The sequence below is a fragment of the Amblyraja radiata genome, chromosome 28, assembly GCF_010909765.2.
Source record: "Amblyraja radiata isolate CabotCenter1 chromosome 28, sAmbRad1.1.pri, whole genome shotgun sequence".
Taxonomy (NCBI): Eukaryota; Metazoa; Chordata; class Chondrichthyes; order Rajiformes; family Rajidae; genus Amblyraja; species Amblyraja radiata.
The window spans coordinates 29,491,497-29,517,669 of NC_045983.1; the positions used below are offsets into that span (position 1 = coordinate 29,491,497).

At 45.7% G+C, this 26,173-nt stretch overlaps 1 protein-coding gene across 1 annotated transcript in view; it reads right to left on the reverse strand.

Annotated features, from left to right (window-relative positions):
* The window catches only part of doc2b (double C2 domain beta), a 256,425-nt gene that overhangs the window by 137,074 nt on the left and 93,178 nt on the right, over positions 1 to 26,173 (reverse strand). Inside the window, exon 3 of the mRNA XM_033046182.1 lies at positions 16,907 to 16,981. Coding sequence (XP_032902073.1) covers positions 16,907 to 16,981 — 75 coding nt within the window. The remainder of the gene's footprint in view (positions 1 to 16,906; positions 16,982 to 26,173) is intronic.

The window sequence follows — 26,173 nt, forward strand, 5'->3', positions numbered from 1 at the left end:
GGTTATCGCTGGTCGGCATGGACTGAAGGGCCTGTTTCTGTGCTATATCTCCAAAGTCTAAAGTAGACTCTAAAGTCTAAAGGGCCTGTCCCACTTTCACGACCTAATTCACGACCTTTTTTACTCGTGGACATTTTTCGTCAGGCTAAAAAAAACGCCCCGACCTACATGATGCCACGAGTCCCTACGACTACCATCACGACCTACCTACGACATGCCTACGACCTCCTACGACCTCGTGACGCCCATGCTGCGAGTGTGAGTCAAGGGCAAACTCGCCAGAGGTCGTCAATTAGGTTGTGAAAGTGGGACAGGCCCTTAACTATATGGGTCGCCTCTTGGTACACCAGTTCCCTCTCACAACCCTAAACGTGTATTGGTAGATTAGTTGGTACTGTAAATTGCCCTCAGTGTGTCGTGCGAGAATAGAATCTTAAACACAGTTGATGAGAGTGTGGGGGTGAATACATTGGGATTAATATGGGATTAGTGTAGTGGGTGCTTGATGGATTTGGTGAGTTGAAGGGCCTGTTTCTGAGCCGTGTGACTCTCTATGAAAGAGCAGTAAAAAGTTGGAAGAATTTATAGAGGAGATATCAGACGGTGGTGACTAAACAGACAGGCATGAATGAGAGATGCTCAGGACGTCAGAATTAGGGGGAGCACATGAACCTTGGTGGGTGATATCACTGGCAGAGTTAGTTGAAAGAGTGAATGCAGTGGAAGAATTTGAAAACAAGAATGAGAAATTTCAAATCTAAGTGCTGCATAATGATGTTTTCCCTAGCAGTGGCTTGGACTTCTGTCATCAGTTAATGCAAGCAAATAAAATGGCTCTTAATCCAATAGATTAAAAAAACATGTACATTAAATTATCTGATGCTTAGAGGATTTTATTTTGGTAAACGATCCATGTTCGAAGAGTGCTTAATTGAAAACCCACGCAGGCATGCCGACTGCTTATTATAATGCCTGAATACGCCGCACATCAGTGGTCACTGATTACAGGAGTGAGAAGATGTTGATTTTTGTCTATCATTTGTTCATTTGCGCAGTCCAGCGCTGTGCAATTCTCACCATGCTAATGCCTACTTGGCAAACAATTAAGAACGAAGAGTAAATTGGTAATTTTAAGCATTTAATTTGACTCTAAATAATCTACAAAGCTTTTAAGGAATTGGCCAACCAGCAGAAACAATGACAACTTCTTCTTCTACTACCCCGACCCCCTCCCCACGATTGGGGGCGACTTGCTTTGACTCCATTCCCACGGGTGCAGAAGTAAACGATGAGACTAATGTGGGAATAGCAAAGTCTTCCAGAGATGGGGCAGAAGATCTGGATGAAGTGGGCAGATATGGACTCGATGGCTTGAAGGGCCTGTTTCTGAGCTGGATGATCTTAGTTTTAGTTTAGAGATACAGAGAGGCCCCCTGAGTCCGCACCGATCAACGCTCATCCATTCACACTAGTTCCATGTTATCCCAGTTTCGCATCCGACACCATAGGGGCAATTGAGAGAAGCCAATTAACCCGCGTCCTTGGAATGTGAGAGGAAACTGGAGCACCCAGAGAAAACCCACCCAGTCACAGGGAGACAGACACAAAATGCTGGAGTAACTCAGCGGGACAGGCAGCATCTCTGGAGAGAAAGAATGGGTGGCGTTTCGGGTCGAGACCCTTCTTCAGGCTGATGTCAGGGGAGAGGGAGGTACATAAATAATGAAGTGTATAGATAAGGAAGTGTGTGGTGTGAAAACTGGACAAAGGGAATGGAGATGTAGAATGTAGAATAGATCATTGTTGGTTGGGAGAAGGTAACAACAAAGCAAACAGAGATAAAATGTAGTCGGAGACAGTAAGACTCGTCGGAGAACTGGGAAGGGGGAGGGATGGAGAGAGGGGGAAAGCAAGGGTCACTTGAAGTTAATGTTCATACCGCTGGGGGGTAAGCTGCCCAAGCAAAATATGAGGTGTTGTTCCTCCAATTTGTGCTGGGCATCACTCTGAGAGTGGAGGAGGCCCAGGACAGAAAGGTCAGATTGGGAATGGGAGGGGGAGTTAGCAACCGGGAGATCAGGTAGGTAGACTCAAAATGCTGGAGTAACTCAGTGGGACAGGAAGCATCTCTGGAGAGAAGGAATGGGTGACGTTTTGGGTTGAGACAGCCACAGGGAGAATATACAAACTCCGTATTGACGTACAATGGTGGTGTTTAAGAGGCTTCTAGATAGGCACGTGGATATGCAGGGAATGTTGTTGTATGTGGATCAGATCAGTTCCGCCATGCATCATGTTAGGCACAAACATTGTGGGTCAAAGGACTGTTCTATGTTCCACTACCATGGAGTCACTCTTGACCTGAACTTAATTGGACTGGCTCCATCAATAGAATTGCCTATAATAACACATCAATGAAACAAATGCTGCAAACACTGTGTTGTTTAAGAAGGAACTGCAGATGCTGGAAAATCGAAGGTAGACAAAAATGCTGGAGAAACTCAGCGGGTGCAGCAGCATCTATGGATCGAAGGAAATAGGCAACGTTTCAGGCCGAAACCCTTCTTCAGTCTGGAGTCTGAAGAAGGGTTTCGGCCCGAAACGTTGCCTATTTCCTTCGCTCCATAGATGCTGCCGCACCCGCTGAGTTTCTCCAGCACTTTTGTCTGCTGCAAACACTTATCAGCTCAGGCTGCCTCCCTTGAAAGGGAAATATTGAGTTGATAGTTCAGGATGAAGATTCTTTGTCAGCTCCGTGTCTCTTTCCATTGATGCTGCCCAAACTCCAGAGCATAGTTTAGAGATTCAGCTCGGAAACAGGCCCTTCGGCCACCGAGTCTGCGCCGGCCAACGATCCCCGCACGCTAACACTATCCTACACACACTAGGGACAGTTTACAATTTTACCACGCCAATTCTCCTAAGAACCTGTACGTCTTTGGGGTGTGGGAGGAAACTGGAGCTCCCGGAAAAAAACCACGCAATTCACGGGGAGAACGTACAAACAGACAGCACCCGTTGTCAGGATCTAACCCGGGTCTCTACCGCTGCGCCACCGTGCCGTGTTTGTAGCTTTGTAGCGTTCGTTTCTTGATCAGTACGAGTGCCAGAGGTTATGGGGAAAAGGCAGGGGAATGGGGTTAGGAGGGAGAGATAGGTCAGCCATGATTGAATGGCAGAGTAGACTTGATGGGCCGAATGGCCTAATTCTACTCCTATCACTTATGACATGGCCTTATGTAGCAATTTTGTCTTTGTTTCACAATTCCAGCATCTGCTAGACTTGATTTTCAAGTAGGTCTGTGATGGGATCTCTCCCATTAAATGACCCATTTCACAATTCCAAAAGTCTTTGCACCATCAACATGTACAACGGGAAACATTCCACTTGCCTCAGACCGAAGAAGGGTTCAGTCCTGAAACTTCACCTATTCCTTTTCTCCAGAGATGCTGCCTGACCCGGTGAGTTGCTCCAGCATTGTATGTCTATCCATCATTTGCAGTTCCTTCCTACTCCCTTAACTGGATGAGTACATCTCCAGTCAGCATCTTCAACTGGCAACTAACGATGGTGCAGCAGTAGAGCTACTGCCTTACAGCGCCAGAGGACTGGGTTCGATCTACGAGTGCTGTCTGTACGGGGTTTTTACGTTCTCCCCGTGACCTGCGTGGGTTTTTCCCCGAGATCTTCGGTTTCCTCCCACACTCCAAAGACGTACAGGTTTGTAGGTTAATTGGCTTGGTATAAATGTGAATTTCCCTCATGTGTGTTGGATAGTGCCAGTGTGCGGGGATCGTTGGTCGTTGCAGACTCGGTGGGCCGAAGGGCCTGTTTCCGCGCTGTATCTCGAAACTAAACTAAACTAAACCACCACCCTAAACCAAAGATCCTATAGCGAGCAAGGTAGATCACTCGACGAAAAAGACATAGTACGGTCATGGGCAGATTCATGGGTAATTTTCTGCCCCATTTCCGTAACCGGCTTCCGTCTCTGTACCAAAGACTCCATAGAATAATAGTGCGAAGACGGAAGACGGTTACGGAAACATCCTCATAAAAATAAAAGTTATTAGGTAAAAATCTTCTCCTCATTTTTAGAATTTAAATTTATTAACACAAACTGTTCCCCTGCAACGTTGATTACACTGCGGGTCGGGTCGGGTCGGGTTACGGAAATGGATGAAAAAAAGGCCCACGTTCCGTTCCGTTGCGTACTACATGTCAGCCCATTGCATTTAGAAGGAGTGATCTATCTATAGGATCTTTGCCCTAAATCTTCACTCGTTCTGCCACTGCCACCCTATGGATAAGAAAGCAAAAGGTGGAGGAAATTATTTCCATTTGCTTGTTTTTTACCATATCATTGAACATTTGTACTAATGTTGTTTTCAATATCTCCATTTTGCAGCCTTTCTTTGGTTCTGGCAGAAACAAATGTGCTTATATTTTTAGTTTGTTATACCTGCCAATAACCAACAGTTCCATAGCGACTGCTTTTTTTTTGGATTGTTTCTATGTATTTTTAATTAACTGTTCATTTAATTTTACTAATTTAAATTAATTACTAACTTCATTGTTAATTTGCTTTTAAGTGCCTCTGAATGTCAGAGGCATCGACACGCTATCAAAATGGGCTTTGAAAACGAGTTGTAGTTCGGCAACCATTAAATAGAAAGCTTTTGGCATCTGTTGACCTTCAGGCTGAAACGTATTATCAATCCAGCGCAGTTTCCCAGGTTAATCGTGGCCACGTGCATGGTTGTGCGCTGCTTAAACTGGGAGCATCACTCTTCTAAATACTCAGCTGATTGAGATCTTTAAGGGCATGAAAGCATTCGCGAGGGGAGGTGCAGAGAAAAACAAATTCCACGTGCAGGCAAGGCCAGAACTCTGGAGAAAAGGAATAGGTGAGGTTTCGGGTGGAGACCCTCGTTCAGACCCTCAGACCGCCTGAAGAAGGGTCTCTACCCGAAAAGTCACCTATTCCTTTTCTCTAGAGATGCTGCCTGATCATGCAATCATGTATAGTCTTTCCGCTGACTGGATAGCACGCAGCAATAAATCTTTTCACTGTACCTCAGTACACGTGGTAATAAACTAAACTAAATGTGATTTCCAGTCTTAAGATCCTGATTTGCAGTGCAGGAATTGTCCATCAGCTTGTAGATGAACACCACTCTGCCAAATGGATATAGAACAGGTCTGGTAGTTCAAAGCAAGATATCCATGAAGCGCTGTGGAACATATAGAACAGTTCATGGCCACAGACAGCTGTGGAGGCCAAGTCAATGGATATTTTTAAGGTGGAGATTGATAGAATCTTGATTAGTATGGGTGTCAGGGGAGAAGGCAGGAGAACGGGGTTGAGAGAAAAGGATAGATCAGCCATGATTGAATGGCGGAGTAGACCTGATGGGCCGAATGGCCTAATCCTAATCCTGCTCCTAGAACTTATGAACAAGAGCAGCAGCAGAAATGTATTCCACCACAATCTCGCGGGCTAGCATATATTTCTGTCTTTCATTATGAACGAGCCTGGTGCAATGATGAGTGTGGTGGCAATTGCAGGAGCATGCAGAGGAACTATCTAAAAACACAGTGCCACATCCAGTATTGAATGACTCAGCCTCACCTTCAAGGACAACTAGGACGGGCCTTGCCAACGATGCCCCAATCCTGTCAACAAATAAAAAGATAAAAGACACAAAATGCTGAAGTAATTCAGAGGGACAGGCAGCATCTCTGGAGAAAAGGAACGGGTGACGTTTCGGGTCAAGACCCACCGTCAGAATAAAAAAAGTCCTTGAGAAACAGAAGATTCATTCACTCAAGTGAAATGCAGACACAAGGCTTCATCCCCTTCTCCAGTTGTGTTTCTGTTGTGAGTCAGGATCTCTTTGTAAGTTCTCCAACACGTTTTATATGCATTTTCACTGAGAGATTTAATGTAGATGCCCTGATACTGCCTTGGTGAACAGCAAAACTATTAAATGTTCGTGTATGATTACACAAAGCAGTTTATCTTTTCCAGGATCACTACCAGACCCTCCAGGCTGCTGCTTAATAGACTCAGTTCCTTATCCGCCAGACCTGTTTTAAATGCAATGCCTGCCTCGTGTAAACCGTTTAGCTCAGCAAGTGTAAGAAGGATACATACGAGCCCTTCACTCTACTGCTCCCCGTCACAATGGTGATTCACACACCATCACCTGCTGAGAGCATTTTACCGGGATGCATCACAGCTTGGTTTGGGATCAGCTCCACCCAAGACTGCAACAAGTTGCAGGGAATTGTGGACGCAGCCCAGACCATCACGCAGACCAACGCCCCTTCCATTGACTCCATTTTAAAACTCACGCTGCCTCGGCAAGGCCAGCAACATAATCAACAATGAGTCTCACCCCGGTCACTCCCTCTTGGAAACATAGAAACATAGAAAATAGGTGCAGGAGTAGGCCATTCGGCCCTTCGAGCCTGCACCGCCATTCAATATGATCATATTCTCCCCTCTCCCATCAGGCAAGAGGTACCGAAGTGTGAAAACGCACACCTCCAGATTCAGGGACAGTTTCCTCCCAGCTGTTATCAGGCAACTGAACCATCCTAACAACAACTGGAGAGCAGTCCTGAGCTACTATCTACCTCAATAGAGACCCAAGGACTATATTTAATCAGACTTTACTGAACTTTATCATGTACTAAATGTTGTTCCCTTCATCGTGAATCTGTACACTGTGGACGGCTCGATTGTAATCATCGCTAACTGGTTTGCACGCAACAAAAGCTTTTCACTGTACCTCAGTACTCGTGACAATGAACTAAACTAAATATTCGTGACTGTGGAGGAAGGAACTGGTTTAAACCGAAGATAGACACAAAAAGCTGGAGTAACTCAGCGGGACAGACAGCATCTCTGGAGAGAAGGAATGGGTGACATTTCAGGTCGAGACCCTTCTTCAGATTGGGCTGAACACTCGAAAATGGGGATAGTCCCAACCCTATACTTTCCCCATTTTTGAGCGTTCAACCCAGAGCCAACTCATTGGAAATGCTATTTTAGATGTGAAAGTCCCTGCCTCCAGAACTCCTGCACGCAGTCCGTTCCTGTTTCTCGAACGTCATCCATTCCTTCTCTCCAGAGATGCTGCCTGTCCCGCTGAGTTCCTCCAGCATTTTGTGTCTAAATATTTGTGACTATTCTGTATACGGTTTAAGACTGTGGTTGAAATGTATTTGCCAGGATTTCAATGTGGAAGCATATCTGCTGGTAATTTTAATAAGCTGAGTGAATGATGGAAGATGCTGAGAGGTAACTCTGGAGAAGTAGTAAATCTCCACACAGATCCTTTGGAGACCCAAAGAACTGACGAAGGGAAAGATTTCTGAATGGTGACTCAATGAGCCCTGTCAATAATAACCCAGTAATCTAGACCGTGGACTGCACAGTGGCCCAGCTAATGTAGCTGCTCTCATAGCTCCACAGACCCAGCTTCAGTCCTGACCTCTGGTGCTGCCTGTATACAGTTTGACATTCTCCCCATGACCGCGTGGGCTTTCTCTGTATGCTCTGGCTTCCTTCCACATCCCGCAGGCTTGCGTCACAGAGTTATCTGAGTTACGCAGCCTAATCCATCTATTGTGAGCAGGAGCACATCTTCACCTGCATTGCAGTTAGATTTATTGGAAGTAATTTTTGAGCGAAAGCCTTTTAATTTATCAGTGGGTAAAGAGCAATGAGTTCATTTTGTAAGATTGTGTTTTGTTGCAGAATGAGGCAGGGACAATCACACCTGTTTAAGAAAATAGTTAGACAGGTACATGGATACGACAGGTTTGGAGGGATATGGGCCAAATGCAGGCAGGTGGAACGAGTGTAGCCTGGACATGTTGGCCAGTGTGGGCAAGCTGGTCCAAAGGGCCTGTTTCCACTAATCAGCAAGCATGGTAAACATTGGATGCATGGAGTTAGTCTTGAGTAGGAGGGAAACCCTTGAAATGCAACAGATACCCATGTTTCTGTAAAATGATGGCAGCTAACTTTGTTTGAATAACCCTGAAGGAAATACCATTGTGATCCAAGATGGCGCCCATTGTGATCCAAGATGGCGCCCAATTTGGGCCAGGCGGCTTTTTGTGCGCTGGTCACCGAAGTGGATCTGCAATCACGCGTTACAATCGCTCCACTCTTTTAAACCTCTACTCCAACAGCAGCATTTCTCACTTTATTAACGTTACGCCCTTTATCGTGTGTCTGTACACCGTGGATGGCTCGGTTGTAATAGAGTATTGTGTCTTTCCGCTGACTGGTTGGGATGCGACAAAAGCTTTTCACTGCACCTCGGTACACGTGACAATAAACTAAACTGAACTAATGTTGTATGTTGATAGCCAGTAATCCAACAGTCTTTGACACCTTGGTTGTACAGCCGTCAAATTCCTCACTTTTTTCATAGAATTGTTGCATTTTTTCAGCAATAAAAAGCCGTTCAGCTCATCGACTCATAGATACAAAGAAAATAGGTGCAGGAGTAGGCCATTCGGCCCTTCGAGCCTGCACCGCCATTCAATATGATCATGGCTGATCATCCAACTCAATATCCTGCACCTGCCTTCTCTCCATACCCCCTGATCCCTTTAGCCACAAGGACCGACTCAGTTAGCTTTTAGAAGAGAAATCACATCAACATCACTCCCATGCTCTGTCCCCACAGTCTTCTCAAGCAATAATCTGTATCTAAAACTCCTGCCAACAATGAATTATGCATCATAACTAGACTCCGCTCAAAATCCTCATTGTCTCCTTTGGCAACATGTTAAATCTGTACACCCTTGTTGTTTGTCATTATTATATCAAAACTACCTCTATCATATCTCCACTCAACCTTCTTTTCCAAACAACTTTTGGCAGAAAGTTACTCTGAATGGTAAACACTATTATGGGACAGGGAGTTACATGTTCCCCACCCATTTTGGAAAGCGGAATGCTTAGGAGCGCCAGATGAAACAACTCTCCCACACTTGAACCTCTTTCACCACCAGCATCAATCTCTGGGCTGCTGTTCCTGTGATGTGTGACACTGGGCAAAGGGTGGGAGACGGCTCTCCACTAAAAGCTATTGTGAACACAGAGGACATAGGTTTAAGGTGGAGAGGACAGAGGTTTGAGGTGAAGGGGCAAAGATTTAATAGGAATCTGAGGGGGCAACTTTTTCACACACAGGGGTGGTGGGTGTATGGAACGAGCTGCCAGAGGTGGTCGTTGAGGCAGGGACTATCCCAACATTTAAGAAACAGTTAGATAGATACATGGATAGACCGGTTTGGAGGGATGTGGACCAAACGCGGTCAGGTGAGACTAGTGTAGCTGGGACATGTTTGGCCGGTGTGGGCAAGTTGGGCTGAAGGACCTGTTTCCATGTTGTATCACTCTATGACACTCTCTCTAACTTTAAACCCGTACAGGCACGGTGTCAAAGACTGGTGGATTATTGGTCACAAGCATGATCGTGAATTTGTAATAAATGAAGCACAATGGGACATTTCTTTCAGGCTTATTCAAAACAAGCACAATATTTGTGGCGGCACGATGGCATAACGATAGAGCTACTGCCTTACAGTGCCAGCGACCCGGGTTCGATCCTGACTACGGGTGCTGTCTGTACAGAATCTCGTACATTCTTCCCTGCGTGAGTTTTCTCCGAGATTTTCGGTTCCCCCCCACGCTCTAAAGACGTGCAGGTTTGTAGACATGGTATAAATGTGAAAATTGTCCCTAGTTTGCGTAGGATAGTGTTAATGTGTGGGGATCGCTGGTCGGTGCCGACTCGGTCGGCTGAAGGGCCTGTATCTCTAAACTACATCTGTACCATGCTGATCATTTACAAGGATCTGTAGGCTAATTAGCCTCTGTAAATTTCCCTGGTGTGTCGGGGTGGGTGCAAAGATGGGTTAATATAGAACTACTGTGAACAGACCCAGTCTGAAGAAGGGTCTCGACCCGAAACGTTGTCCATTCCTTCTCTCCAGAGATGCTGCCTCACCCGTTGAGTTACTCCAGCATTTTGTGTCTACCTTCGATTTAAACCAGCATCTGCAGTTCTTTCTTACACGTACTGTGAACAGATGATTGATAATCGCATGGTCTGGGTGGGCTGAAGGGCCAATTTCCATGCTGAATCTTGCAATCAATCAATTTGTACTTCAGGCAGCATTTTGCCATTGATATTTACTAAACATTCATCACCCTTTCTTTCTCACTGCCGACAACAAGTACTGAACCTACTAAAAAAGGTGTGGCCACAGTAGAAATGCATTAATAAGTTGTTTACCTCAATTCTCAACTTGTGAAAAAAAAGCAATGAATCATAATTGACAGCAAGAGTGGCACAGCTGGTAGAGCTGCTGCCTCACAGCGCCAGGGGCCCAGAGTCGATCCTGACCTCAGATGCTGTCTGTGTGGAGTTTGCACATTCTCCCTGTGACCACGTGAGTTTACTTCAGGTGCTCCAGTTTCCTTCCACATCCCAAAAACGTGCAGGTTTGTAGGTTAGTTGACCACAGTAAAATTGCCCCTGGTGTGTAGGGAGTGGATGAGAAAATAGGATACCTTGGTATGAATGGGTGATCAATGGTCGGCATAGGCTCGATGGGCCAAATGGCCTGTTTCCATGCTATATCTCTAAACTAAACTAGTTGCTAATATACCTGTACAAGCTTTGCTGCATCACACGTGACTATTCATATTTCCTGCGCAAATTTCACTAAAGGGTCACGATGGTGGCGTGCGAAGATTTTGGACATCCCAAAATCCTGGGGTGCCGTGCGCTAATCGTGCGTCACTGCCTACACCACCGCACCTCACCATGCGCCATGCGCGCATAATTCACGCCCGTGCTCAGTCGTGACGCGTAAATGACGCTCAAATTGCGCCCCAAGTGGGACAGGGCCTTAAGAAATAAATGACTTTGGATTTTATAGATAGAAATAAAAATAACTTTTCCAATAGCTTTAAAACCAGAAGTTTAACTGGCAAGTCATGTGGAAGCATTTTATTGGGATGCATCACAGCACGGTTTGGGAACAGCTCCATCCAAGACCGCAAGAAATTGCATAGAACTGTGGACGCAGCCCAGACCATCGCACAAACCAACCTCCCTTCCATTGACTCCATTTATACCTCACCCTGCGTCGGCAAGGCCAGCAGCATGATCAAGGACCAGTCGCACCCAGGCCACACCCTCGTCTCCCCTCTCCCATTGGGCAAAAGGTACAGAAGTGTGAAAACGCACACCTCCAGATTCAAAGACAGTTTCTTCCCAGCTGTTATCAGGCAACTGAATCATCCTACCACAACTAGAACCCTGTCCAGAGCTACTATCTACCTCATTGGAGACCCTTGGGACAGTCGATGATCGGACTTTACTGCCTTTATCTTGCACTAAACGTTATTCCCTTATCACGCATCAGTACATTATAAATGGCTCGATTGTAATCATGTATTGTCTTTCCGCTGACTGGTTAGCACGCAACAAAAGCTTTTCATTGTACCTCCCTACACGTGACAATAAATTGAACTAAACTAAATCACATCTGCATTCACTCTATACAGATGCTGACAAATTATCTGTGCACTGCTTCTCTCTTTACATGCACGAGTATCTTTGGTCAGACTTTACTGGCTTTATCTTGCACTAAACGTTATTCCCTTTATCATGCCTCTACACACAGTAAATGGCTCTATTGTAATCATGTATTGTCTTTCTGCCGACTAATAAAGCACACAACAAAAGGTTTTCACTGTACCTCGGTACACGTGACTTTAAACTAAACTCAAGTCCCGGATGATCCAAGATGTAAGCTTAAATTTCCTGTCAACACTAAACCATTCATAGGTAGACAAAAATGCTGGAGAAACTCAGCGGGTGCAGCAGCATCTATGGAGAGAAGGAAATAGGCAACGTTTCGTCCCGAAACGTTGCCTATTTCCTTCGCTCCATAGATGCTGCTGCACCCGCTGAGTTTCTCCAGCATTTATGTGTACCTTCGATTTTCCAGCATCTGCAGTTCCTTCTTAAACACTAAACCATTCATGACCACTACTTGTCACTGATCTCTGAGCTAACTCTTGGGTTGCTTTCAATATAAACACCATCGTCAAATTAATGAACCAAACTGCCTCAAAACATCTCTCGAAAACCTTGTGCAGAGGTACAACTTCACATCTGTAGATGTCATCATTTTTTTTTAAAGTTGTGCATTGGAGAGGGTGGGGGGGGGGGGGAGGGTGGATGAAATTCAGAGTCTGAAAAATACTTTGACAGCCAGCTATGCGGCTTAGTTGTTTGTCAAACACAGCAAAAATCAGTTAGCAATAATCTGAAACATTCAAAAACAATTTTAAATATTCAAGCCATGAAATAAATTTCAAATCATCAAAAATTTAAGAAAGTTAAAAGAAAAATGCATAAATAGACTTTGAAATATATAGAAGCATTTAAACACAATATTTATAAAACCCAACATGAACATAGTTTTTGTGTCTTTAGCCGCCCCGCGGCTTTAAAGTGGAGGGAGGTTCCTGTGCCATTCAAATCCACACCAATCTATTAACTCCAATTTCATGCGTTCTAATTTTTTTAAATAGTCCCCTCTGTGAGATCTTCCGATTCACCACTTCAACTGGTTTGTCCTCATCTGCTCTGACACGGACAACTTCAAAAAACTAAAGTGCGTTTCAAAACAAGTTCCACGAGGAACTCAACAGGTCAGGCGGCATCTGTGGAGGGAATGGACAGGCAATGTTTTGTGTCCAGACCCTTCTTCAGACCTCCATTCCTCTCTAGGAAGACCTCTGTTTCTTCCCTAAGCAGAAACTCAATCAATTCCTTTCAACCAACACTCTCCTCCTGCATAGACTTGACCTGATTGTGGATGATCAGCCATGATCACATTGAATGGCGGTGCTGGCTCAAAGGGCCGAATGGCCTACTCCTGCACCTATTGTCTATTGTCTATAATACCTTCTCTTATGACTCCTCTCACCTTTAAAAAGGGTCCCAACCCAAAGCATCGTCTGCCATTCCCTCCACTGAGTTGAGTTCCTGCAGCATTTTGTTTTTTGCTCAAGGTTTTAGCATCTGCAGTTTCTTGTGTCGTCAAAGTATTTTTTAAACGTGATCTCCCCTTGTTGTCAATTATTTCATTATAGGTTCCAGCATCTTCCCAACCTCGAATGTTGTGCTCGTCTGCAGTTCCCTTCTTTATCTTTTTGAATAACAAATAACAGTTGCTAACTTCCGATCCACAGGAATCATTCGAGGATCGATGGGCCTTTGTAGATGGCGAACAATGTGTCCACCATCTCCTCAACCACCCCCTGGCTGCAGAGAGTCATTTCCTGCGGAGTTAAGGACTTTAATCCCAATAATTAGTCTAATTCTAACTTTTTTCCGATGGTGATTGGGGAAAGATCTATACAGGATCTGTGGGGGAAACTTTTTCTGACAGTGGCTGGTAGATATATGGTAGATATATGGTAGATATATGGTAGATATATGGTAGATATATGGTAGATATATGGTAGATATATGGTAGATATATGGTAGGTATATGGTAGGTATATGGTAGGTATATGGTAGGTATATGCCAGAGAAAGCTGCAGGGGCAGGTACAAGTTCAAGGTGTAGAAGACATGTAGCCATGGATAGCCAAGGTTTAGTTCAGTTTAGTTCATAGATTCAGCACGGAAACAGGTCCTGTGGCCCACCAAGCCCGCACCATTCAGTGATCCCCGCACACTAACGCTATCCTACACACTGGGGATAATTTACAATCTTTACCAAAGCTAGTTAACCTACAAAACCTGTACGTCTTTGCAATGTGGAAGGAAACCAAAGCACCCGAGGAAAACCCGTTGATGTCACGGGGAGAACGTTCAAACTCTGCACAGACAGCACCCATAGACAGGATCGAACCCGGGCCTTTGACGTTGCAAGGCAACAATTCTACCATTGCGCCACCAAGGGATATGGGTCGAACATGGGCAAATGGGTCAACCTAGGCAGACAACTTGGTTGGCATGGACAAGCTGGGCCATAGGTCCTGTTTGTCTGCTGATAAACTACACGATACTATGACTATTATTTACGTACTGCCCCCAATTTTGTGTTGAGTGAAACATGCCATTGGAAAGTAATGGGATACATCCATTTTGCTTCCCAGTTTTCCCATATGTTTGGAGGTCAACTATGCTGTTGCTTACACAACAGTTACATCTGACACAATGATGAACTTTACTCAGCAATTGTAGATGTCAGCATATCCTGGTTATATTGTCTATGACTATCCAACATGTCTGGTGTTCCGTAGGGAAGTCCACAGCTTCCAATCTGAAAACTCCTCCCCACAATTTATTTTCACTTATTTTTGTGGTAAAACTAAATTTGCAATTTAAATTCAGAATCAGGCAGCACAGTAGAGCAGCTGTAGAGTTGCTACCTACCAGCGGCAGATACCCAGGTACGATCCTGGCCACGGGTGCTTGTCTGTACAAAGTTTGTACGTTCTCCCCGTAGGTTTTCTTCGAGATCTGCAGTTTCCTCCCACACTCCAAAGACATACAGGTTTGTAGGTAAATTGGCTTGAGTAAATTGGCTCAAAATCGCCCTTAGTGTGCGTAGGATAGTGTTAGTGTGCGGGGATCGGTGGTCGGCGCGGGCTCGGTGGGCCTGTTTCCTTGCTGTATCTCCAAACTAATCTAAACTAAACCAAAGATAGACACAAGAAGCTGGAGCAACTCAGCGGGACAGGCAGCATCTCTGGAGAAAAGGAATGGGTGACCTTTCGGGTCGACACTGAAGAACGGATCACACTGCTTCAGTTCAACACTCTGCAAAATGAAATTCCAGGCTGGGTGTTTGAAACAGGATTAACACGTCTTCATTTGACCCTGTTGACTTTCTAGACTCACCCAGAGTTCACGTACATGATGAGAGGGCATGAACTGCAGCTTACACTCACCATCCACTGGGTTTGATGAGACAAAAGTATGGTGCATGTGTGCTTTGAGGCATATCCTGAACTCTCTCACAGTCAGCAGGGCAGTGCTCTCTCTATATCGCTTTAATTAAGTACAAAGGGCTAAGCACTACATTTAAGGGCGGCACAGTGGCACAACGGTAAAGTTGCTGCCAGACACCCCGGTTCGATCCTGACAACGGGTACCGTTTGTACGGAGTTTGAACGTTCCCCTTTCAACCGCATGGATTTAGAAACATAGAAACATAGAAAATAGGTGCAGGAGTAGGCCATTCGGCCCTTCGAGCCTGCACCGCCATTCAATACGATCATGGCTGATCATCCCTGCCTTCTCTCCATACCCCCTGATCCCTTTAGCCACAAGGGCCACATCTAACTCCCTCTTAAATATAGCCAATGAACTGTGGCCTCAACTACCTTCTGTGGCGGAGAATCCACAGATTCACCACTCTCTGTGTGGAAAATGTTTTCCTCATCTCGGTCCTAAAAGACTTCCCTCTTATCCTTAAACTATGACCCCTAGTTCTGGACTTCCCCAACATCGGGAATTTCTCCGGTTTCCTCCCACACTCCAAAGATGTACAGGTTTGTAGGTTAACTATAGAATTGTCCCTAGTTTGTGTACTGGTTGGCGTGGATTTGTTGGGCTGAAGGTTCTGTTTCCACCTGTATTTGAGTCCAGAACCAGGGGCCACAGTTTAAGAATAAGAAGTAAGCCATTTTAGAACGGAGATGAGGAAACACTTTTTCTCTCAGAGAGTGGTGAGTCTGTGGAATTCTCTGTCTCAGAGGGCAGTGGAGGCGGGTTCTCTGGATGCTTTCAAGAGAGAGCTAGATAGGGCTCTTAAAGATAGCGGAGTCAGGGGCCCTTGTGGCTAAAGGGATCAGGGGGTATGGAGAGAAAGCAGGTACAGGATACTGAGTTGGATGATCAGCCATGATCATATTGAATGGCGGTGCAGGCTCGAAGGGCCGAATGGCCTACTCCTGCACCTATTTTCAATGTCTCTATATGGGGAGAAGGCAGGAACGGGTACTGATTGGGGATGATCAGCCATGATCACATTGAATGGCGGTGCTGGCTCGAAGGGCTGAATGGCCTACTCCTGCACCTATTGTCTATTGTCTATTCTGTATTTCTAAAATCAAAAGTCAACTGGAAAGGAGCTGCAGATGCTGGTTTATACTGAAGACAGACACAAAATGTTGGAGTAACTCAGCGGGTCAGGCAGCATCTCTGGAGAAAAAGGATAGGTGACGTTTCGGGTCGGGACCCTTCTTTTTTTTGTACTGATTGTCTGAAGAAGGGTCCTGACTTGAAAGGTCACCTTCCCATATTCTCCAGAGATGCTGCCTGACCCGCTGCATGACTCCAGCATTTTGTGTCCATCGCTAATGAAGTACTGTCTATCCTCCTGGATTCATTCACCGCAAATGCTGGAATGGCGAGCAAAACACAAAGTGCTGGAGGAACCTGCCTGCCCAGCTGAATTCCCACCGATGGAGTCAGTGTTGTTCTTGTAAATTGTCCTCGGACTTATAGCTGCGCTATGAAAGCATCATTCACCATTCGGCACGCCACCGTGCCATTTGTTCATCTACCGAACAAGCCATCCTGTAATCCGAGTTAAACTCTCAATTAAGTACCAATTTCTACTGCATTACAGGCAATTGTGTGCAAATAGCCTGCCCGCTAAACATAGTCCCAAGCATTACAAAAGCTCCCAGTCAACAAGCGATAGCAGATTTTCATCTGCGATACCAAGTGGATTTGCAGTGCATTTCATATTGTGGAGATGGATAAAATTAATCTCTCCTCTCCCGTTCGATGCAGCTGAGAACGCGACTGGCTTTAAACCATAACCTTACCTTACTGGCGCCTGGGAGCAAATGCAATTTGACATATGGATCGGCAAGCCCGTTGTGGTCCATTGACTTCAGGCCCTTTGGGGAAAGAAGTGAGAATGCATTGACATTATTGATGGCCGATTAAAGCAGCACGTTTGTCGACAAATAACTATTGACCCCAGAACGATTTCTTCACTTACACTCATGCCATTGCTTAACAGATACGCCCGACTGTGTGGTTCTCAGCAAGCGAGCTTGAAGTGAACACAAACACGTGCACGTAAGCATGGACACAAAAAGCTAGAGTAACTCAGCGGGACAGGCAGCATCTCTGGAGAGAAGGAACGGGTGACGTTTCAGGTCGAGACCCTTCTTCAGACTGGTCTGAACACTCGAAAATTGGGATAGAACCGACCTATACTATCTCCAATTTCAAGTGCCCAGCACAGAGCCAAGAGCTCATTGAAATGCTATCATAGATGAAGAAGGGTCTCGACCTAAAACGTCACCCATTCCTTCCCTCCAGAGATGCTGCCTGCCCCGCTGAGTTACTCCATGCTTTTTGTGTCTACCCTCCGTTTAAACCAGCATCTGCAGTTCCTTCCTGCACAACTTAATCATGGAAATTGCTATTAAGTGGATTGGAGGCCACTAATCGATTCCTATCTGCTAAAATAAAACAGTAGGACCCAAATACCACGTTCAAATAAAGGACTTTTGGGGAGAAAGAACACGGGAATATTGATTCAATGTAGGAAGGAACTGTAGATGCTGGTTTACACCGAAAACAGACACAAAATGCTGGAGTAACTCAGCGGGACAGGCAGCATCTCTGGAGAGAAGGAATGGGTGACGTTTCGGGTCGTGACCTTTCTTCAGACCTTCAATAGTGTAATAACGCTCATTTGTAGTCCACAACATTTAAATCCTTTCATTTATATGGGCAGATTTCCAGAAGCATAATTAAACATAAAACCCAAATTGATGCTTATTGCGAAAGGATTATTAGCGCTTTTCACACGAAGGAACCTAATTGCACAATTTAACAGAGGCAAAAAAAAAAAAAAAAGCATTATTGTGGCCCGGGAGGAATCATGAATATCACATTCTGGGCAACCGAGATCTGGTAACAAAAATACTGCTTGGAAGTAACGTTCAAAGTCATTGTTATCAATACTGTATTTGAACCAGACTATAGCGTCAAGTTACTAGTTGTAGGGCCTACAGTGGGTGCTGGAGGCCAGTCAAGGAAACGCTTCTGAGGACTAGGGGGACTCGGCGTGCGGGGGGGGGGGGTGGGGGGGGGGGGGGGGGGGGAGGCGCCGAGGACAATGAGAGACCCGGTGTGAGGCGTGGGGAGTGGAGGGGGGCTACAGAGAACAAAGGAAGGGCCCGGAGTAGTGGGGGTCGCTAAGGACAGAGAGAGGGACCATTGGGACTACATTGAAGAGTAACGTTGTCAGCGCTCTGTATGTGGGGACTCTTTGAATAGTTTGTGTACGGTGTGCAAAACAAAAGAACTTCACCGTAATATGTGATAATAAAGTATCAATCAATCAATTGTGGATCCCTCAATCAGATGCTTGTTCAGGTGAAATGATCCTAACAATGAAAATCTAATTTGATGCAAGTTGAGACTACATTTTTAGCAACTTTGGACTTTAATCATATTAAATGGCGTGGGAAACACGGTGACTCGTGTGTACTGTCTCGTTGTGATCTACTATTCCTGCATTCTTGTACTTAAGTATGATTGTGCCTATGGATGGTCTCCAATGAGGTAGATAGTAGCTCAGGACTGCTGTCCAGCAGTTGCTAGGATGGTTCAGTTGCCTGATAACAGCTGGGAAGAAACTGTCCCTAAATCTGGAATTGTGCCTTTTCACACGTACATACCTCGTGCCTGTTGGGAGAAGGGAGAAGAGGGAGTGACCGGGGTGAGACTCGTTCGTGATTATGCCAAGGCAGCATGAAGTGTAGATGGAGTCAATGGAAGGCAGTTTGGTTTGTGTGTTGGTCTGGGCTGCGTCCACAATTCCCACAAACCAACCTCCCTTCTATTGAAGATAGACACACAATGCTGGAGTAACTCAGCGGGACAGGCAGCATCTTTGGAGAGAAGGAATGGGTGTCGTTTCGGGCCGAGACCCTTCTTCCGACTGGTTAGGGATAAGGGAAATGAGGAATATAGACGCTGATATGGAGAGATAAAGAACAATGAATGAAAGATATGTAAAAAAAGTAATGGTGATAAAGGAAACTGGCCATTGTTAGCTGTTTGTTGGGTGAGAATGAGAAGCTGGTGCGACTTGGGTGGGGGAGGGATAGAGAGAGAGGGAATGACAGGGCTACCTGAAGTGAGAGAAATCAATATTCATACCACTGGGCTGTAAACTGCCCAAGCAAAATATGAGATGCTGTTCCTCCAATTTGCGTTTAGCCTCACTCTGACAATGGAGGAGACCAAGGACAGAAAGGTCTGTGTGGGAATGGGAAGGAGAATTAAAGTGTCCGGTAACTGGGAGATCAGGTTGGTTCACGCGGGCTGAGCGAAGGTGTTCCGCGAAACGATCGCCCAGTCTGCGTTTGGTCTCGCCAATGTATAAGAGTCCACATCTTGAACAATGGATACAGTAGATGAGGTTGGATGAGGTGCAAGTGAATCTCTGCCTAACCAGAAAGGACTGTCGGGGTCCCTGGACAGAGTCGAGGGAGGATGTGTATCGACAGGTGTTGCATCTTCTGTGGCTGCAGGGGAAGGTACCTGGGGAGGGGGTGGTTTGGCTGGGAAGGGATGAGTTAACCAGGGAGTTGCAGAGAGAACGGTCTCTGTGGAAGGCGGAAAGGGTTGGAGTTGGGAAAATGTGGCTAGTGGTGGGATCCCGTTGGACTCCCTTCTATTGACTGCATCTACACCTCACGCTGCCTCGGCAAGGCCAGCAGCATCATCAAGGACGAGTCACCTGGCCATTCCCTCTTCTCCGCTCTCCCATCGGGCAAGAGGTACAGAAGTGTGAAAACGCACACCTCCAGATTCAGGGACAGTTTCTTCCCAGCTGTTATCAGGCAACTGAATCATCCTACCACAACCAGGGAGCAGTGCTGAACTTTGTGGGCTTTCCTTGCACTAAACGTTATTCCCTTATCATGTATCTGTACACTGCAAATGGCTCGATGGTAATCATGTGTTGTCTTTCCGCTGACTGGTTACAACACTGGCTTCCCATCTCCCACCGGATCACCTACAAAATCCTGGTCCTCACCTACAAAGCCCTCCACCATCTGGCCCCCACATATCTCACTGACCTCCTCTCCCCCTACCAACCCTCACGGTCCCTCAGATCCACATCAGCCGGTCTCCTCTCCATCCACAAGTCCAACCTCCGCAGTTTTGGGGACAGAGCCTTCTCCAGGGCAGCTCCCAGGCTCTGGAACTCCCTCCCCCAACTGATCCGCAATTCCGTGTCCCTCCCCATCTTCCAGTCCCGCCTCAAGACCCATCTCTTCACCTCTGCCTATCCTTAGCCCCACGTCCCCGTCCCTTTTCATCTGTGCATTAATTGCCTCATGCTGTGTTTTGTATTGAATTCTGTCTTTACTTTGTGTACTAGTCATGTCTCTACTATTTATTTCATTCCCCTTACATGTTTTTCCTATACATGCTCAATTTTTGTAAGGTGTCCTTGAGACTCTTGAAAGGCGCCCATAAATAAAATGTATTATTATTATTATTAACACAACAAAAGCTTTTCACTGTACCTCGGTACATGTGACAATTAACTAAACTGAGAACTGAAGTTTCTTGCAGTCTTTGATAGTGCATGGACCTTAGGTAAAAACTGGATTTAGCTCAACTCTGTTGATGGCCAGCTCACATATGAAGCATCTCAATTTTGGAATAATTTAATGAAGCTGCCAGTGCTCATAAAGGGACAGGGATCAAGAACTCAAGGATGAGAAGATTGGGGGGGAAATTACAACAACTAAAGAAGTACGATGGGGAGCTGAAGATTTCTCTAAATGTGCAGGACGGGACTACAGATGCTGGTTTAAGCCGAAGATAGACACAAAATGCTGGAGTAACTCAGCGGGACAGGCAGCATCTCCGGAGAGAAGGAATGGGTGATGTCTCGGGGCGGTCTGAAGAAGTCTTTTGATCGGTCTGAAGAAGTGTCTCGACCCGAAAAAAGTCACCCATTCCTTCTCTCCAGAGATGCTGCCTGTCCCGCTGAGTTACTCCAGCATTTTGTGTCGATCTAAGATTTCTCCAAAAGCAGACACATCTGAAGGTCATTTCAATCAATAAGTGCCAATAATCATACCAGCCCTGAAAATTACGATTTAACTTATTCCAATTCAATTACGGCAACAAAATAAATGCCATCAGTTCTCATTCTGAATAATCAAGAGTAACAGTCGGTGTATGCATGTGGAATATAGAAGATGCAATTACATTATCAACACCATGGGTCTAATGATTAAACTGTTTAGATTTGATTAATGATAGCCAACATTAAATTATCAGCATTTTAGTCACAACTTTTTCATGCAGATTCGATCATTTGGGATTATCTCTGATTGTATTTGCCTTGTTTAACTAACAACATAGTTCAAGTCACCTTGGGACGTATGGACCAGGGCAGCTAATATGCAGCGATTGTACTATTGTATTAACTATTGTACTGATACTGTAACATTATTGTTGAAGGGATATAATACTAAATGATGCCACATTTCCATGGCATTGACAATGTATAAATACTGTATGTTGTTCCTTGCATCACTCGAAGGAAAAGGACAGCGGTAGAGCTGCTGCCACACCCGCTAGAGACCTGGGTTCAATCTGCTGTTCCAGGTGTGGACTCCTGTATGTCGGTGAGACCAAGCGCAGGCTCAGCGATCGTTCCGCTGAACACCTCCGCTCGGTCCGCCTAAACCTACCTGGATGCTCAACACCCCGGGCCGCGGAGCTTGAACCGGCCCGTTCGCGGAGCTCGGTTGAGCCGCGGGACTTGACTTACCATCGCCCGGTGGGGTAACAACATCGGAGGCCTGGATCGCCTCAGCGCAGAGGGAGAATAAGGAGGGGAAGAGACAGTGCCTTTAAGACTTTTGCCTCCATCACAGTGAGGAGGTGCCTGGTGAACTCACTGTGGTGGATGTTAATTTGTGTTTATTGTGTGTTTTGTTGTTTATTATTATATGTATGGCTGCAGGCAACGACATTTCGTTCAGACCAAAAGGTCAGAATGACAAATAAAGGATCTAATCTAATCTAATCTAAAACACTTGAACTCCCCCTCCCATTCTCACACTGACCTTTCTGTCCTGGGCCTTCTCCATTGTCAGAGTGAGGCCCAGCGCAAATTGGACGAACAGCACCTCATATTTCGCTTGGGCAGCTCACACCCCAGCGGTATGAACATTGACTTCTCTAACTTCACTTAACCCTTGCTTTCCCTCGCTCTACATCCCCTCCCCCTTTCCAGTTCTCCGACCAGTCTTACTGTCTCCGACTACATTTTATCACTGTACCGCCCATTCCCCTGACATCAGCCTGAAGAACTGGGTCTCGACCCGAAACGTCACCCATTCCTTCTCTCCAGAGATGCTGCCTGACCCGCTGCGTTACTCCAGCATTTTGTGTCTACCTTCGATTTAAACCAGCATCTGCAGTTCTTTCCCACACAGGTTTGTAACTTAATTGGCTTCTGTTAATTGCCCCTAGTGTGAAGGGTGCAATACTGGGATAACATAGAACTAGTGTACGGGTGATCGATGGTCGACACGGTGGGCCGATGTGCCCGTTTCCACGCTGTATTTCTAATCTCTGAACAGTGGCAAACATAGTTTGTGCTATTTACGTCATTGCGGTTCGCCATTGTCTCAGGCACAGTTGGATTGCAAGTTGATTTTTAATACCTTTTGCCTGCCCCATTTTGGGAGATGGCATCCAGCCTAAGCCTTAAAGATAGCGGAATCAGGGGATATGGGGAGAAGGCAGGAACGGGGTACTGATTGGGGATGATCAGCCATGATCGCATTGAATGGCGGTGCTGGCTCGAAGGGCCAAATGGCCTAATCCTGCACCTATTGTCTATTGTCTATAGGACATGCAAACCCCACACAAGCAGCTCCACTCCAGGTCCGATTTGTACCTGCCTTATTTACATGTGTCAATCATTCTTCTTCGGGAAGGATGCAAAAATGTAAATGATTTGCCTTTTCATGTTATTTGAAAAATGCATTATTCGATTTATCCGGTAAAATAGAAGCGGTGGTCTATTGAGCATTTGAAGCAGTTATCTGCAGTGAGTTGTCAATGGTGATTGGTCACCATAAGAGAAATAGATGGGAACACACAGAGGTTTGATCATCGCCTACAAAGAAGGAAAAGCCACACTCATCTTTTGGTGAGACTGCTAATCGGGATTCAGTCCGAGCTTTCGTTTCAATGACACTGCCTCTCACATATCCCCTCTGAAACAATAAAAATTGAATTTCTGTGTTTCAGATAATTAAATCAACGCGGCAGTAATTCATCTGATCTGATACCTGTTATTGGATTGTCATGAGGTCGATGGTAGAGGATACAGTGAGCTGGGGGTTGTGTGGTACCTGTACACAATGCATCTACATGTGATTATTGTCTGCATATGTTACTGAATCAATTAGCATGACAGTGTTGGAGTTACATCCTATGAAGTTGGATATTCGAACCAGAAGGGGTTAAGTCCGAGATGCCCAGAGTAGGTGAATCAAGGACCAGAGGACATAGATTTAAGGTGAGGGGGGGGAAAGATTTAATTGGAATCTGAGGGGTAATTTTTTCACACAAAGGGTGGTAGGTGTATGGAACGAGCTGCCGGAGGAGGTAGTCGTGGCAGGGACTATCCCAACATTTAAGAAACAGTTAAGACAGGAACATGGAAAGGACAGGCTTGGAGGGACATGGACCAAATGCGGGCAGGTAGGACTAGTGTAGCAGGGACATGTTGGCCGGTGTGGGCAAATTGGGCCGAAGGGCCTGTTTCCACACTGTATCACTCTATGACTCTAAGTGAATCTGCAGAATTCATTGTCACAGACGGCTGTGGAGACCAAGTCAATGGATACTTTTAAGGTGGATTGATAGATTCTTGATTAGTACGAGTGTCATGGGTTATGAGGGGAAGGCAGGAGAATGGGGTTGAGAGGGGGAGATAGATCAGCCATGATTGAATGGTGGAGTAGACTTGATGGGCCGAATGGCTTAACCCTGCTCCTACAACTTATGAAGGCCAGGCCTTGTGGGGTCATTGTTCAGATTGTGGGGTGGAGACAGCCTTCCTGCTCCTCTAATTCCATAATAAACAGTAAAGGGTGGCACAGCGGTAGAGTTGCTGCCTCACAGAGCCAGAGACCCGGGTTCGAAGCTGGTCAGAGCAGACTCGGTGGGCCGAAGGGCCTGTTTCCATGCTATATCTCTAGACCAAACTAAACTAGTCTATTGGGGCAACCAATCTTGTCGCTGGAGCAGGCTTATTGCCTGGCTGAAAGCAGTAATTCATTTCTCCAGCAAATAAAGTTCTATTTAAGAGGCCCACAGCCTATCTCATGAACATCAACATCAATAGAATAGAATAGAATGCTATTTATTGTCATTCAAACCTGGGTTTGAACGGAATTCCATTTCTGCAGTTTTTTTACATTACAAAACAATCCAAGACCCACACTTAACACAGTTTACATAAACATCCATCACAGTGAGTCTCCAACATCTCCTCACTGTGATGGAAGGCAAAGTCTTTATCTCTTCCTTTGTTCCTTCTCCCGTGGTCCAGCAGTCCAACTGCAGTGTCGAGGCGTACTGGGGCTCCGATGTTAATGCCCCCGGCGGGCGATGGTAAGTCCTGAGGGCGTTTAAGCCAAGCCGGGTGATGTTAGGCCGCGGCTCCATGTCCTTCAAACCCGCGATTCCAGCGGGAGAAGTCGCCTTTGCGGAGCTCGGAAAAGCGGTCTCCCACCAGGGACCTGCGAGCTCCCGATGTTCCCGTCCACCGGGTCTGCGGCCGGTGCCTCCGAACTCCAAAGGTCGGGTCGCAGCCGCGCGCCACCACAGCTCTTCCCGCTCCGAAGTCGGCCAGCTCCGCGATGTCAGTTCCGCAGGCTCTGCAACTGGAGCTCTCAGGCTAGTCCCGGCCGGAGGTTGCCGTCGGCTCCACGATGTTAGGCCCAACGACATCCGAGACCCGACAGGGAATAGTCGGGTCCCTGCACCGGGAAGAGATTAACGGTTTCCCCCACAGCCCCCCCCCCCCCACCCCCCACATATACACAGCTAAAAAAATAAAATAAAAACTGACTCAAAGACATACATTTAACAAGACAAAAAATAAAAAAAGACAGACGACTGTAGTCGAGCCGCTGCCGTTAGGCGCTGCCACTCCCATCCAAGCAGTTCTTCAAAGTTTCTTCCAGATTCTTCAAAGGAATTTTCTTGCCCAAAAGTGTTAGTCAAAAGAAATAACCTCCACAAAAGTGTAAATCTTTTTTTTTAATTTAAAAAAAAAATGTATTTAGAATAATATAGGGGATACAGGGATAAGGCAATCGACATAACAGTCATACAATTATTGTACAGCTTCATTTTTAACATTGAAACCTAAATTTTAAAAAAGAGAGAAAAAAAGAAGAGAATGGAGAAAGAGAAGTAAAATAAAAGAAAGTAAGAAAAAGACCCTAAAAAGCTGCCAAAGAAGTGCAAGAGGAAAGAAAAGAAATAAGAAAAGAGAAGATGGAGATATACCTCCCCCCCCCCCCTCCCCACCCATCCCTGGCATCGGGTTTAAATTTGTGTTTGACCGTTCCGTTGTTGCAGAAATTCAGTGAAAGGCAACCATGTCTTGAGAAATTGATCTGCTTTTTCAGCCAAGACTTAGAAAAACTTGTACATGCCTTTATTACTAGCAGGCTAGATTATTGTAACGGTCTCCTTGCAGGTCTTCCAAAAAAAACTGTCAGGCAGCTACAGCTTGTTCAGAACGCTGTTGCTAGAGTTCTAACAAAGACCAAAACATTTGAACACATTACACCAATTCTTAAATCCTTACATTGGCTCCCTGTATGTCAGAGAATTGATTTTAAAATCCTGCTGCTCACCTATAAATTACTACATGGTTTAGGACCAAAGTATATCACTGACATGCTTCCACTATATAAGCCTTCTAGACCGCTAAGATCTTCTGAAACCAATCTGTTAGTGATTCCCAGAGTAAATACAAAACATGGGAAAGCAGGATTTAGTTA